At 38.8% G+C, this 16612-nt stretch overlaps 1 protein-coding gene across 2 annotated transcripts in view; it reads left to right on the plus strand.

Annotated features, from left to right (window-relative positions):
- The window catches only part of osbpl6.L (oxysterol binding protein like 6 L homeolog), a 122741-nt gene that overhangs the window by 40429 nt on the left and 65700 nt on the right, over positions 1-16612 (plus strand). For both annotated transcript variants that reach the window (XM_018235945.2, XM_018235946.2), the window contains exon 2: positions 12763-12992. In XM_018235945.2, coding sequence (XP_018091434.1) covers positions 12891-12992 — 102 coding nt within the window. In that variant the 5' untranslated portion in view covers positions 12763-12890. The remainder of the gene's footprint in view (positions 1-12762; positions 12993-16612) is intronic.

Raw genomic sequence — 16612 nt, forward strand, 5'->3', positions numbered from 1 at the left:
GGAAAAGGGATAAACAAATCCTATTTTTAACTGCAATAACATTTACAAACAACTTTAAAACCACTGAAAATGTTTTATTATGATATATTAGAAAGTTGTTAGAATATGTTAAACCCTTACTGACAGTCAGGACAGGTTGTTTTTCAACCACAACAGGAAGAATATGTCTGTGAGCTGTATTACCCATTGAAATCTTTAAGCCCTCAACTGTAGATTAGAAAAGGATAAACAGAACAGCATGATTATTAATTATATAGTCATATAATATAATATACTTATTTATAGCCCTTGTTACCAGGTTATAGAGACTTTTGACAGCTAATTGCTCAAAAGCAGTTTCATTCTAAAGCACAAGTAAGCAGGGTTCCAAAACACACTAGTTTGAAAACATTATTTTTTTAGTATACCTGTATACAGGTATGGGACCTGTTATTCAGAACTCTCTGGACCTGGGGTTTTCCCGGATAACAGATCTTTCCGTAATTTGGATCTCCATAAGTTAAATCTGTGAGAAAATCATGTAAACATTAAATAAACCCAATAGGCTGGTTTTTCTTCCAATAAGGATGAATTACATCTTAGTTTAGAACGAGTACAAGGTACTGTTTTATTATTACAGATAAAAAGATAAAATGGAGTCTATGGGAGACAGCCTTTCAGTAATTCGGAGCTTTCTGGATAACGGGTTACCAGATAACGGATCCGATACATGTATATAAAAAAAAAATATATATATATCTATATAGATATATATAGATATATATATATAATTTTCATACATAATTTGTAATACCTGTACCATGTATCTTCTTTTACGATGAAATGTAAAATCTTTTCCAATGTTCGGATTCTCATTCTGATCATCCTTGGCCATATTCCTTCTAGTTTATCTTTTTTTCAAATCGAGCAGCTTATCTAATGACAGGCAGTTGCAGCTGATTTAATATTCATACTCCCATGAAATGCATGTTAAGAAAATATTTCAGCGAGCTGTGCAAATAAGCATAATATCCCAAATGTATGGCTCAATTCCGCCAGTTTATGAAGATTTCACTTTTCAATAACTGATGTGGCTTTTGCCGTAAGAGGCCTAAGCAATACAGTGCTAACATTTAAGCAAAGTAGATATTGCCAGGGTATATGGGTTATTTGATTTTAATTCACCTGCTTAATATGCACAATAGTCAGTATATTATTTCAGAATTTACATAATAAAACACTTGTTTCAGAGTCTGTAAATTTAGATTTTTCAGAATTAATGATATAACGGACTCATTCAAAATATATCTTAAATAGTCGGATTCAAGAACATTCGTGATCAGTTTAGCAATGGGCAGAACAGAGATGACATGATTATGCAAGGTCTTTATATATTTTTCATAAATGTGTACCTAAGGTTCTAGTTAGGGAATGGGGATCCAAACAGTCAGTGCTGAAAATTAGGGTTTCTATAGTTTGTACCTCTTTAGCATCCGACAATGATGAGCACAAAAAAGTTTTTTTGGATAAGGGATCTTTCTGTATTTAGGCTTACCATGCCTTAAGTCTACTAAAAAATCAGGTAAACATTAAATAAACCCAATAGGATTGTTTTGCCTTCAATAAGGATTAATTATATCTAATTTGGGATTAAGTACACAGTACTGTTTTATTGTTACATAGATAAAGGAAATCATTTTTAATTATTGAATTATTTCATTAAAATTGAGATATGGCCATTATTCTGAGCTTTCTGGATAACAGGTTACCGGATAACAGATTCTATTCCTGTATAACAAAATCATATTGTTTTTTCTGTATGTGTAAATGTAATTTCATAGCAACAACACTTTCTAATGAAAGGCTTTGGAGTTATTTAACCAGTTTCCTTGAATCATCAGTAAATCAGATACCGTCCTTGTCATACAAAACAGTTGTAAAAAAGCGGTGTGTATTTACCGTAGTCACAACAAGCAAATTGAATTGTACAGATTCAGAGCAGGATGAATTTTCATGAGAACCCTTCAAGAGTTGGAATCTTTCCAGCAACATGTGAAACATGGGGGCAAGCCAAAAAGTAACACCTTCTAACTGAATTGGGGATGATACTTATCTCAGAGGAAGCTTCTTTAGTAGAGTGTTAACAGGGTTCTTAAAGAAACTGGTAGGTATGAGATAATACAATTTAAACACATTTCAAACTGAGAATATTTTCGTACTTTTGTCTGTGAGCGGCTTGTTTCACTTTTATCGTTTCAGTTATAGTGACTGCTTCTATTTTCTGTAGGCTAAGGGTAGTTAATGGAGGTGATACAGAATATGTTCCATGGTGCTTTTTCTGTGTGGCAGCTTTAGAATTGGTGCAAAGTAGACAGTATTTTCTACTGTAAAAAAACAATGCAATACTGCCACTTATGCGTGGTCATCCATGGTGGGTTCATTGTGTGTATATAGCTGCACTTTGGCTTTTCCAACATGGCTGCCACATTAACGCTTTGTCTAATGCCAGCCATGAAGACAATGTAGAATGAATTTGAGGGTGAATCCTTGCATTCTGTGTAAACTATAAAAGAGCGAATATTAAAGATCATGTTTTCATATATTTAACTATTATGAGCTAAGGGGGCTCCAGGGGTGTAACTACAAAGGACACAGAACACACCGACACAACAGCTGCAGGGGGCAGGGGCCACAGGAAGCCCTATTTCATATACAGTTTCAATCAATATTTGTATAAAGGTCAACCTCTAGACATTTTGGTGCCTGAAAAATAATTTGCTGTGGGGACCATTAATCTATAGTTATACCATTGGGGGGGCTCAGTCTTATGTTGAACGGAAAAGGAGACCCAAACCCCAAATGTCTGAAGACTTCGGCATGGATTTTTAATTCTGTAAATGTAATCTAGCTAATGTCGGTGGTATAGTGACTATAGTACAATACAGCAGCTATTACAAAACACACTAAACTTACATTTTCAGACTTTTAAAGAATGACAAAAGTGTTTGTTAGGATCTATCAAATTGATATAAAATTACAGATTAATTGGATTTATTTTCTCTGGCATTTGGATCTGTTAATGAGAGCTAAAAGATGCGGCAGATGATATGCTCTTACATTCGGCAAGGGCATTCTGGTTTTGCACTAATTTGACTAATTACGTAATACACCTTCCCATCTGTGCAAATTAGCAGGTCGTGACAAGGACTTACTTACCCAGTTGATCTCTTCTTTCCTAAATTAATTACTGAAGCCTAAAAGAAAAAACCTGATGCAATGAAAATTAATTTTGTACAAAGTTTCTCTTCCTTTTATTATTGCAAAGAGCTTCAGCTTACTGGTGGTACCATGCTACTTGTATTATATTTATATTATCATACCTCCTAACTGTCCCGTTTTTAGAGGGACAGTCCCTCTTTTGACAGCTCAAACTGCAGTCCCTCGTTTGTACTGGAAAGTCACATTTTCGTGTGTGGTCACAAAAATGGATGTTGTCAGAATAATTTTGCCGCACTACGTGTAACAACTTTTTTGTCCCTCTTTTTATTTCCAAAATGTTGGGAGGTATGTATTAATATATTGCCTTTTGCATAGGATTTTGAAAGGCGTTTTTATGAAAAGATGAACTTTCACTTTCGCCCATTGATAAATACTCTTTTAAAAAAACATAGAAATTAATGGATAGTGGCGGAATTTCACTCTAGAGGACTGTGGCGATCTCTAACTCCACTCTTTGATAAAAATACCCCTTAGATGGATTGCAGATATGTCAAGATGTTCTAAGTATTACACATAGAAGTAACACTAGGGGGGTTATTTATCAAGGTCCGAATTTATCTCAGTATCGGCTGCTACAAACTCCGATCTAACCCGCTCGGGTTTTCCACGCTTATTTATTATTACGTTTTCCCGATAATTACCTTTGCGGGAAAAGCTCTGAATTTCACGATTTTTTCATGAGTTTTCCCCAGAAACTCCGAATTTTTCAACCAAAAATCAATGGGAATGTTTCCATTGACTTTTATGCAACCTCGACAGGTTTGAGATGCCGTGGTTTTATATTCGGGCTTTTTAGCCCTCGAGGTTTAATAAATTCTGAAAAATTTGTGATTTTTTTAAGCCTATTATAACACAAAAAATCACGAATTTTTCAGATTTCGGGTAATTTTGGAGCTTAGTAAATAACCTATGAATATGATCAATTATCCTAGTAGTTTCTAAAATTTTAAGTGTTTTTTCATCCAATCTGTGAAATTCTGCACTAATTCACACTAATGCCCCAATCTAGAACATATAAAATCTGGAAACCTGGGAGGACTAGCTAGCCTTGTAACTACCCTTGTGGTTTGCAGCAATCAACAGCTCACACCTTTGCAATATTATCCATTACACCTTTACACTTTGAATCAAATACTAGCAACACTTGGATGGATTTGATTTGGTGTTTCACTAGTTGTTAAAATCATTCTCAGACCTTTCTTTTTCTGATACCAAATTGTTACCTAGGTGAGGGCTGACAATGAACCATTCATCTAAACAGGAACTCATTGTGCATTGTGATGGGGAAAGAAGTTCAAGGCATGAATCCTAATTGATCTATAAAATATTTCTGTATTGCTTTAGTACTCATTTAGGAATGTGATATATTTAAGGCACCCTTCAGCTCAGAAAGTCCTAATAAGGTTAATGTTGGGCTTGGCTTGTTTTCATTTAGGAGGGTAATGTTTTCCAGGTTAGCGTTCTCTGCTAGTTCTTCTATTGACTAGGGGTGTCCTTTGACTTCAAAAGGGGAGTTACTGTGTAGTACTGTCCTTTTGGAACCTGCTTGTTGGAGGGAGTGGATAGTGTTAAAGAACCAAGGAACAGTAACAGTATCAAAAAATAAAAGTGTTTTAAAATAATAAAAATATAATGCAGTGTTGCCCTGCACTAGTAAAACTACTGTGTTTGCTTCAGAAACACTACTATTGTTTATTTAAATAAGATGCTGTTTAGCAATGGGGGCAGCCATTCAAAGGAGAAAAGGCTCAGGTTACACAGCAGATGGAAGTTAAGCTCTGTAGAACACAATGATATTATCTGTTATCCACTATTTATCCAGTGCCATATAGACTTTTTTCAGTTTCCACCATTGCTATTCAGCAATGGTGGAAACCCTCGATATCCGACCAGTAAATTTTCCCCTAAATGTATGTATGGGTTTCTGTAACTCCCAGGCTGATGAAGAGTTGCCTTTAGTGAAACATTTACAGTTAATTAGGAACTTACCTAAACCCATCTTCCTGAAATTCAACACCAGATGCCTCTGTTCCTTTTTCTAGTGTTATTTCTCAAATCTGCCAGCTCCTTGCAAAAACAGCATTTGTACCCCGTCTGAGTCAAGTCTTAATTTAGTTCCCTATCTGTGTGAACTGCAAAAAGCACATTTCACACCCACACTGTAATTGTAGTATGTGAATTTCATAATACCACTCTAATCAGCCCAGCGCTTTCACAGAGCTACTACTGGATCTGATTAACAAGTGCTTTATCAACAGCATGATATGTGTCTCTGTTGGAAAAGGGACATTCTGGCCCAAAGGAAAGTGCAGATTCAAAGGGCAGAAAGATGTAATATGTATATTTAATCTTCCCCTGGATTAAGGTGAAACATTGACTAGTGATAGAAAATATAATTCTAAGCAGTGCTCAGTGTCAGCGCTCAGTGCAGTGAGCAATGTCAAGGGCACAGGCCTGCTAAATTGAAAAGTTGCCAAGAATAAGTCCTTCTATAACATATTAAAAGTTAACTTAAAGGTGAACTTCCCTCAATACATACCGGTACATTGATGTTTTATACTGGGGCTGCTGTAGGCAAACCATTTTATAAAGCTGAGTTTTGGATATAATAAGCACCTCAGCTACATTTTCCTGTCTTGCAATGTAAAAATATTCAAGGGAGATGTATAAGTCTTCCTTTTTATAAAGCACCAGTAAGGAAGAGAGTAGGGTGTATAAACATGGTTTGTTATACAGGTATTAGATAACAAGGCCTGCTTTAATTGTAGATTATGGGGCAGATTCACTAAGCGCCGAATTTGCACTAGCATCCGCTATGCTCACATCGCAACACTTCGCCAGGCTTAAATTCGCCAGGACAACGCTAATTCACTAAAATCCAAAATTGTGTCCATGGCACCGAACGCTGGCAAAGTTGCGCTAGCGTTACTGCGGCAAGCAAAGCGAAGTTGCGCTAGTGTTTGGATAATTTGTATATGGCAGGAAGTTAAAGTTCAATGGACCTATATGTTGCAGCAAATACATTACACTACACAAGCCTGGGAAACCTTAATAAAATAAAATAAAGTTGTTATATTGCCCTACACATGAGCCCAGTGTATAGTTTATGTGCCATATGTTAGGAAATGTAGGGTGAAGCCGGATACCCCAGAAAAAATTTACAATCTTTTGCAGCCTATCACCCTGAAAAATGAAAAGTCGCCAGCGTTTTTCGGGACATAAAAACTTTCAACTATTTTTTGAGGAACTCCTATCTACTCTATTGCACTTCACCTGGTCTGAGGTGGCGAAGGCAAGTCTGGCGCAAGAGGTAACCTTCAGTAAAATCTGCATCTTAGTGAATTTGCGTAGTTACGTCCATTCGCCAGAGCTCAACTTCCCCAGGCTTAAGGGAGCAAATTACCGCTACAGTCTATCTCCTTCGCTAGCGAAGTTACGTCTGCACCCGTTAGTAAACGGCGAAGTAACGAACTGACGTCACGCTGGTGAATTTTCGCTAACGTTAGTCACTTCACCCTTAAATCTGCCCCAAAATGTTGAAAGATGCTGGAATTGTGGTATCGGTGTGTGGCAGCTGCTCATGGAACATCTTATGGAAAGTACGCAATAAACATTCCAGATTATCACATCCTGCTTGATCCTAGATTCATGTATATAGGTATGCCATCAGGAACCACTTGATTCACTGGAGACATATGAAAGTAGGACATACTGGGCCCAGTGTGACTTATTGCATCCCATAGTCATAGTGATTACTTCCCCTGTCTTCTAGGAACACTGCAGCCAAAGTAGAAATTGTACAAAGTGCAGATTATTAGAGGAAGGTCAGCAACTCATCGCTCAGCCAATTTACTTATGCCTTATTTCAGTGGTGCCCAAAAGATCACTGTCAACCTGTAAAACTGGATCAAGTGACCAGTAGATCACAGAAGCCCAGCATTGTCCACAAACAGTTCCATTGGGTCACTCTTTTAGGTACTCATATTAAATGACTTGAGAATGGGTGTTGTCCATTTAAATATGAAATTAAGGTTTGGCAGTGCAATACTTGGAGGTGATAGACCCTACATCATAAAGGTCTGGGCACCCCTGCCATATTTTCATTAACTATTATGTAGGGGCGTCTATTGTAAACCTTTAGCTGATGCTTAGTTATATTAATCTGCTTGGTCTGTAAAGTCTTCATTTAAACTTTACAACTTGCCCAGTAAATGCAAGAGTATATAAGAAGGAACTAACCTGCTCTGCAGTTATTGTCAAAGGTATTGAACACATTTGTTATAGTTCTTAATACCTAAACAGCACTATATCCTATAGTCTTCTGTAGTTTGAATAAAATGCAGTATTGACACAAATTGCACTGTAATTATAGTTAACAATGAGATGATTAACCTAGTTTTGGTAGGGATGATTCTCATTATTGCTGCTGTAATCTTTAATTACAATTAATGCATGCCTATTTTATAGAGCTAGATGTTCCAAAGTGTCACTTTCAGAAAAGGGGGTTAAATCCCTTTAAAGTAGAACTAAACCATTAAAATGAATGTGGTTAAAAATGCCATATTTTACATACTGAACTTATTGTACCAGCCTAAAGTTTCAGCATCTAAATAGCAGCAATGATCAAAGTCTTCAAACTTTTCACAGGGGGTCACCATCTTGGAAAGTCTGCAACATTCACATGCTCAGTGGGCTCTGAGCAGCTGTTTAGAAGCTAAGCTTAGGGGTTGTTGCAAATTTACAAGCAGAAAATGAGGTTGGCCTGTAATATAAGATGATGCTACAGGGCTAATTATTACATTCTGATGCTAGTTGAACTGGTTTCTGTGCTGCCATGTAGTAATTATCTGTATTAATTACAAAATAGATATATATTGTGACATCAGCACAGAGCATGTGCAGTGAAAAGAAAAGAAGCAGAAAAGAAGATGTAGAGATACTGGGGCATCTTCAGAGGCACAGATCATCCCTGTTAAAGGACTGTGGTTGCCTTTGGCTGATACAGAAGCCCAAAACATAATGTACAACATTTCTAGCCTTTAGTTAGGCTTTAGTTCTCCTTTAAGACTAATAACCCATGTTCCTTTTGCATATGTAACAGTGTTATCTTTGTTGGGAAATTTTGCAACTTTAAATAAATGTACAGACCATTTTCTTTTCCTCGGAATACGAAAGGCCCCATGAGATAGAGTGAATTCTAATGGCTAAATTCAGTTTAATGAATATGCACACATGATAATTGTTTTTTTAATCAAGCAAATCACTGCAAAACCGTGAAATTATGAAAATGTGTTAGGATTAATAACCTATCTGCTAATTTGCACTATATTTCTTGATAAGTAACTGCCACGGAATTTACTTGGTGAATATCAATTACATTTTTTATATTCTATTCATGTCATTTCTCAATGTATTAGTCATTTATTCCCAGAAAGGATGGACACTAATAATAAATGTCAGTGTTTTCTCACATCTTCTACTGGTTTCCATGAAATTATTCACCCAAAATACACAGCCAAGATATGACCATACATGCTCTAATATGGGTGGGTAATTTGGCTTCTGCCTACCTCACTGCCAGGCCATTTGTACATCTGTGGACAACCTAGGGGGCAGTTTGAAGTTGAACAGACTCTACTATTGGACAATATTTGAACAAAAATTTTAATTGGCCACAGAATCTTCTCAGGAGGACTACAGCTTTTATGGAGAAGGGCCGGGGACATATTCTATGATGGCGTGTTTTAGCCAGCTGAGAAGAGTTCAAACCTTTCCTGCCACCTCCCGTCCAATTCACTTCCCATACAAGTGTGAAAGGAGATTACATTGGAAGTTTCTGGCAATTCTCTGTGGGCTGAAATACATTGGTGGAGAATGCGGCTACTGTACTAGTAGTTTCCTTAGTCTGATATAGACGAGCAGGGCAGCCATGGTGGGGGACAGGGGGGAGAGTTGTAGGGGGCCCTAGGGTAAGGGGCCCCTGCCATGCCACACTTACTTGATTATCCAGGCCCCCCATCTTTATGAGAGCTGTTGACTTCAGAAAGGCATGAATGTTTAAGGGGCCCTGGCCACCAATTTTCTTATAATGTGGGGGGGGGGCCTGGCCACCAATTTTGGCCACCAATTTTTTTTTCTCATGTGGGGTCCTAGCCACCAATATTTTTTAATGGGAGGGCCCTGGCCACAAATGTTTTTTGATGGGGGGCCCTGACCACCAATATCTTTTTATTTTTTATTAACATGTGGGAACCCTAGCCACCAATATTTTTTTTGTTTTTTTACTGTGTGGTGGGGGGCGGACCAGTGGGGTGGGGAGGGCGGACCTGTAGGTGGGGCTTGTGGTGGGTGCAGCCCAGGGGGCCCAGGAAATTTTATTGTATGGGGCCCTGCGATTTCTGATGGCGGTCCTGTATACGAGAGATGTTGTACTTTGTGGCTAGAAGGCATGCAATGCTACATGTACATTTATTTATGTAAGCAATTAATTGTCCTCAAATGGAACAGGCAGGCCTCTTGTTTACTAAATACTACGTGAGGGCACCCCCAGTGATTATAATGACTAACCTGAGTTCCCAGGCCGGGGCACCTCATAGCTTAAAAACTCCACCTGCCCAGAGCACTAATGTAGGAGCACCCAGCTGTCATCTTTCAATCTCTCAATGGATCTTCTCTACTGCCCTTGGTGGGTGTACATTTACAGTAGACTGAGTAGAGCAAAACCCCTGATTTTCAGTTTTCACCCTACTTTGCACGCAGACACAACGCACATCATCTGCAAGAGGTCCCTGGAAGAAAGAAGAAGATGGCAAAATAGTACTCTAGAAATACACTGGCAAGTGCATGAAAAGGAGCACTGGCCCAGGGCCTCAGGTTAGGTATTATGTAAGGAGCCTAAGAAATTGGCACTTCCCAGAAATGATGCCTTTCCTTCTCATTTAAGCTACAGCACAATGTTAAATAACTCACCGTAATGCCACTTCCTAGACTTCAGTTATGACTTATGTTTTGTTCTGCCCCCCACCTGATGTCAGTCCATACATGCTGTGAATGAAACAAAGAGATTCCTTCAGATGCATACTCCTAGCCTGTAGCACAAACTTTATATAAAGTCATCAGTGCAAATCCATTAGAACCCCCATTTCACGCTTTTCAGGGTACTAGGAAAAAATGTGTAAAATCTGGAAAAATGCAACTTATTCTTTAAATGGGTTGTTCGCCTTTCAATTAACTTTTAGTATGATGTAGAGAGTGATATTCTGAAACAAAGTGTCATTGGTTTCCATTTTTTATTTTTTGTGTTTTTTTACTCAACAGCTCTCCAGTTTGCAAATGCAGCCATATGGTTGTTAGGGTCCAAATTACCATAGTAACCATGCATTTATTTGAATAAGAGACTGAAGTATGAATAGGGAATAGAAAGATACAGTAAATAATAAAAAGTAGCAATAACAATACATTTGTAGCCTTACAGAGCATTTGTTTTTTTAGATGGGATCAGTGACCCCCATTTGGAAGTTGGAAAGAGTCAAAAAATCACAGCCTTTAAAAAATAAAAAATTAAGATCAGTTGAAAAGTTGCTTAGAATAAGCCATTCTGTAACATACTAAAAGTTCACTTTAAGGTGAAGCACTCCTTTAAGTATTCAAAGGATATACACGCAGGAGTCTGTTTCATTTTGAAATACAATATGTTACTTACAAGGGTAAATCAGTGCAGCATTAATGTTATACTGTGTGTGGGGGGGGGGGGGAGGGGGGCATGTGCAAGACCTCTCTGACAGTCAGGTGTACAACCTAAAGCATTAAATGATTTGTGCATGACTATGAGGTGCAGAGACTTAACCAAGAAAAATATGCATCTGGTTGTATTTATAACCCTCTCACTAATAATAGCATTCACAGAGGACAAACAGCCATTTTTGGGAACTTCATCTGCTACTACGCATATATTTTTATAAGTGTATAGAAGTTTTCGCCTTAAAATTAAAGCTGTGGGAAATTGAGTTTCTAAAAAAAACACAAATAAAGATCAGTACTTCTGAGATTAATAAATGCATCCAAGAAATGCATACAAGAAAAGTCTGATTCAATGGGGTGGCCACAGCCCCAGTGACCCCAGTTTCCTCCCGGCTAGTTCTATTTTTGCTGGGCCAGTGCATGTTTTTCCATACCACCGGTCCAAGAAATGTACAGACAAATACAATCTACTCTAGACAAGGGAAAGCTTTGTGATTGGATTCACCAGGGATTGCCAAAAAAATCTTCTTTCTTTGTCCTTTAAGGGATCGAGACATCAAGGGGCACATTTACTTACGTGCAAATTTGTGTTGGTGCGACAATTTCATAATGAATTTACTCTAGCGTTACTTTCTTCCTATCGAAACTTGGTTAACTTATGCTTACGTCAATTTAAATTAAGTGGGTGTATAAGGTCATATGTATGTAATTATTCGTGATGTTGGTGAGATTTCTGGAAGTGGCCACTTTTGATTAAAAATGTCCAAGCAAAGAAAATAAAGACAAATGAGATTCTATATTGTCCTAGACATGAGCCTACCCTAAAACAAATGTGGCATGCCCCTCAAATGGTTAAAAAAAAAGTGTATATAAGATTTTTTTTTAACTGTTACAACGACAACAACAACAATATAATCCCACTTTAAATATAAAAAAATGCCAGGGTTTTTCTTATGACTTTTGTGGAATACAGGATATGATGTCACTGATATAATAATGTTGAGGATGTAGCTTCTTCATTGTATTATTTCACCAATCAAAACCTGGCAAAATAGATTTTGGTGAAAAGGGTAACAAATTGATATAGCAGATTTCTGATCGTTTGCTTAAGCGAAAATTTGCCTGGAGAAACACAGCGAGAGTTCTCCAGCGACAAGGTAATTCTCTAGTGAAGCGTGTTACTAGATTTTTAGTAAATAGGCGATGTCGCCGCAAATTGTCTTTATAGCGAAAAATCTTCAGAAAAACACAGTTCGCTCTTTAGTAAATGTGCCCACAAGAGTGCTGCTTGTTTACAGCATTGCTATGGCTAAGATAAGCCTTAAAATTTATGTGATATGAAGCATTGCATATCCCAGAAAAATCAGCTCCCCAGGACATTGGGTAATAGGCATGCCAGTTTCATGGTTTTTTGTAAGTCTAAGGATGCACTTACACGTGTCAATCTGCATCTTGTGCTCGATTAAAAATCCAACCTAGGGCAAGGGAGACTTCAATTTAAATAAACTGCTTCCTAGTACTCTGCATTCCCTGACTTTTCCTAGCTTGCACATTCCAAATGACATTTAAACTAGGGGCAGTCCCTGTGCCTTCCAGCTCCCACTCATCCTGTGCAGTTCAGAGAGTTGCAAGCAGTTTTGAATGGGGCAAGGTCCAAAAACAGTGGAAGAAAGCCTTTTATATCCATTAAGCCTTTTATATTCTTGTAGTCAAAACTATTGTATATGATTCTTCTAATAAAAATATTATTTTTCTTGATTTTAGAATCTTCATTTACAACGTACATAAAATGGATTAATTTGTCTGGAAGAGCCGTCTCCCTTGCCTGATATACAAGAGGTTTTTGCTATGATCTTTTTGGCACCTTAAAATTATTGCTAATCAATTCAAAAATGAGTTTGGAAGAAAAGGGCATATCACCGGCTCACAAAACATCCACTCCTACGCACAAAAGTGCCTCATCGTCATCTTCGTCCCAGAGGGACAGTAGACAGGTAGGTACCAAAAGCTTCTTTTTGTGAAACACATTTAGAGATTATTGTGGTGGGACTGACAATTGTTTTTGATGTAGAAACGCAAGGAATGAGTACAGTGTGAAGGTTTAGCTTTGAACACAGTGGCGTAACTACAGAAGAAGCAGACCCTGCGGCTGCAGGGGGCCCAGAAAAAGTGTTGCCACCCGGCCGGTATTTTACCGACCTAGCCGGTAAAACACCAGCCAAGGCCGGGGCCGGTATTACAAATTTACCGGCAATGTAGCTGCCGGTAAATTTGTAATACACCTAAAATAAGCCCGTGTCCTGCCCCCAGCCTGCTCCAAACTCACCTTTTTTTCTGGGCTTCTTGCCAAATGCGCGCGTTTGGCTCTGCCCCCTTTGACGTCACGACCCGGCCAGCCAATAGCGCGTCACGGCCCCGTCCCCTTTAGCGCCACGGCACGCCCTTTTAACCCCGCCCCCTCCATCTGCCGGTGAAGATTATTGTAAAAGGTGGCAGCCCTACCCAGAAGGTATAGGGGGCCCCATGTATATACAGTATATATTGGTAAAACAGGACAACCCCTGGATATTGGGGGGCCAAAAAAGTATTTTTGCTGTGGGGCCCAATTAACATCTAGTATAACCACTGTTTAAATATGCCTGCCATCTACACATTAATTTATGCCTTATGTAGTGAGCAATGGGAAATGCATTTGGTATTTATGAGCTTACAGCTGTTGTATTCACTGAATAGACTGTGCTGTACTGTATATAGTACTGCATGCTTTTATCTTAATTACATGATTTAATGTATTTCAATTTTAATTAAATTGGCAAAAGAGCATCCTCTTTGACTGCACAAATTCCTGCTAGATGGGTGAGTGTCAAAACACCTGAAATTGCACCTCAGTTGTCCTGACTGGCCCAGGTGATTAACATTTGGAAACTCCTACATAACTAATGGGGGTAATGCAAAGAACCATGGGCATTATGTATGACTTCTCCGAAGATAAAAGCACAATAGCGAGGAGAAGCATAAAGTTTTGTTATTTAAAATTCTTCCTGCATTCCCCCCAATATATTATATATATATATATATATATATATATATATATATATATATATATATATATATATATATATATATATATATATATACAAAGAAGAAGGTAAGCACTCACAGGTCTTAAAATGTTCAAAAAGTGAAAATTTATTGAAGAATTTTTTCTGACGTTTCGGCTAAACCTATAGCCTTTCTCAAAGTAACAAATGTGAATCTGACCAAACAATTTAAACACTCACATGGCGGGAAAGTGGTGTGATGACGTCATCACGTGTCAGGGGGGAGTGAATACATCAATACAGTGCGTCAAAAATATACAATTCTAAACAAGTATGTGTAAAACAACAAAAATGAGTATGGCATCTCACTGTGACACAAGATATCACAAAACAGGCATTTAGCAACAATGTATCAGCGGAATCAAAACATGATACTTCTGTAACGTATTTAGGAAAGAGATATTATGTATAAACTTAGTTACAGTGCAAAGCTTGTATAGCTTTAAAATTACAGTCCTTTATGTGGAAAAGCGCAGTTAGCGCTATCACCAAGCACGCCATACATAGACATTCCACATACCATCTAGTTCGATGTGCATGGATCCTCACTCAAGGGCTTGTCTGTCTATGGCAGATCGCTACACGGGTCCAGCATATAACCGGATGTCGGTTTTTGTAGTACTTATTAACAGTATCCATTATTCATCAGGCTGTGTAGTGTCACGATCAGTAGTAGATCTCACTCCGGCAGGTGTATGTGAGTTGCAGAACCGGATCAGGGGGCGGGACTCACCCGTATGTGAGTGGGCGTGTCTAAGGGTTCAAGAGTACGGTTGTCCACTGAAATGTCTCATAGCAACCGTATATACTTTCTCGATGTCACCTCAGTATGTGACGTGTCCAGGAGGGTAGATGGGCCGTGCAACTGACTCAGGTTGATCCTGATCGTACTATATGGGCATAATATACATAACATATAGTGCAAATGTCACCTGACACTGACCCAGTGTCGAAGAGGAGAGAAAAGGGGTACAGTGGGAACACGAATACAATCCCTTTGTGGGCCCATAGTGTCCAAACCAGCCTCATGAATAAATGTATATATAATCCCATCTAGGGTACAGTTCAGGGTGAAACACTACTCTTTGATGGAGTGTACTGTCTCCCTGGTATGCAACCCAAGAGGTACTAGTAGATATGTTTAAGGCTGCAAGCTGGTCACATTGGGAGCTGAGGTCGCACTCTGGGTACAGGTTAGAGTGGACCACCCAACGACACAGGGGGTACGTAACATCAGACCCATCCAAATTACTATGTACCTCTGTAGTCAGAAGTATATATGAGGGCCATATATTTATGTAATAAAAATACTCACACCCATAAGATGTTGTACATAATAGGTATATGGGAGGAAAAGAAGGTTAGGACCCACGTAGTGCCCAAGGTGGCAAAGGGATACAAACACAGTATGGAATAAGTTATTTAGAGGAGACCAACAAAGGCTGCGCTTGTCAAAATGACTGTATTACATAGTCCAGGGTGCCCGTTAGTAAAAGGCCGCATAAGATATTAGTTCATTGAGCCCTCTGGGGTTCAATGTGTCCAGTCTATGGATCCACCTGAGTTCTGATTGTAGAAGTAGTCTCTCACGGTCGCCCCCCCGTGTTGGTATTGGAGTATGGTCTATTATCATACTTCTGAGGGAGGCTAATGTGTGTCGGTGTTCAGCAAAATGGTGAGAGACTGGTGTGTCGCCTGTGCCCTTAAGGAGAGCTGCACGTATGGCTGAACGATGGTTGGCCATCCTTTCCCTAAAGGTGGTAATGGTTTTACCCACATAAACAAGTCCACAGGGGCACTTCAGAATATAGATTACAAACTTTGAAGTACAGGTGACTCTGTGTTTTATCTGAATCGGTTTGCCTGAATGTGGATGGGTAAAGGTGGAACCAGTCATTAATTGTCTGCATGTTGTGCAATCTGTGCACTTATAGCAGCCATTCTTGCCTTTTGACAGCCATGTCCTAGTGGTGGAAGACAGGTAGCAATGTTGAGGATCAGTCTTTACTAGTTGGTCAAAAAGGTTAGGTCCTCTCTTGTATGCAATCCGTGGTGGTATTTTGAAGGAGTATGGTAAAGTTCTGTCATTTTGGATGACAGTCCAATGGTTGCGTATAGTCTGGACAAAAGACTTGGTACTGGGCGAATAGGAGGTAAGAAATGTCAGACGGTCGTCTGTTACTGATGTAGAGGAGTCCTTTATGGGGCTCTGGACTGTATGTAGGGTCTGGATAGCCCTCGTTCTGCTCTCAAGGAGTTCATGTAGGGGGTATCCTCTCTGTAAAAAGCGATCTGTAAGTTCATCAAGTTGCATATCCCGGCGATGAAGTTTAGTGTTGTTTCGAGCCACTCGTAGCATCTGGGAGTAGGGTATGCTTCGTAGTAAGTGTGGAGGATGACATGAGGTATGATGTAACAATGTGTTACGATCTGTGGTTTTTCGGTAATTCGTAGTGTGGATATGTTGTCCTTCTTTGATCAGTAGAATATCCAGGAACGGTACTTCGGTTTCA

Source organism: Xenopus laevis, chromosome 9_10L (genome assembly GCF_017654675.1).
Source record: "Xenopus laevis strain J_2021 chromosome 9_10L, Xenopus_laevis_v10.1, whole genome shotgun sequence".
Classification (NCBI taxonomy): domain Eukaryota; kingdom Metazoa; phylum Chordata; class Amphibia; order Anura; family Pipidae; genus Xenopus; species Xenopus laevis.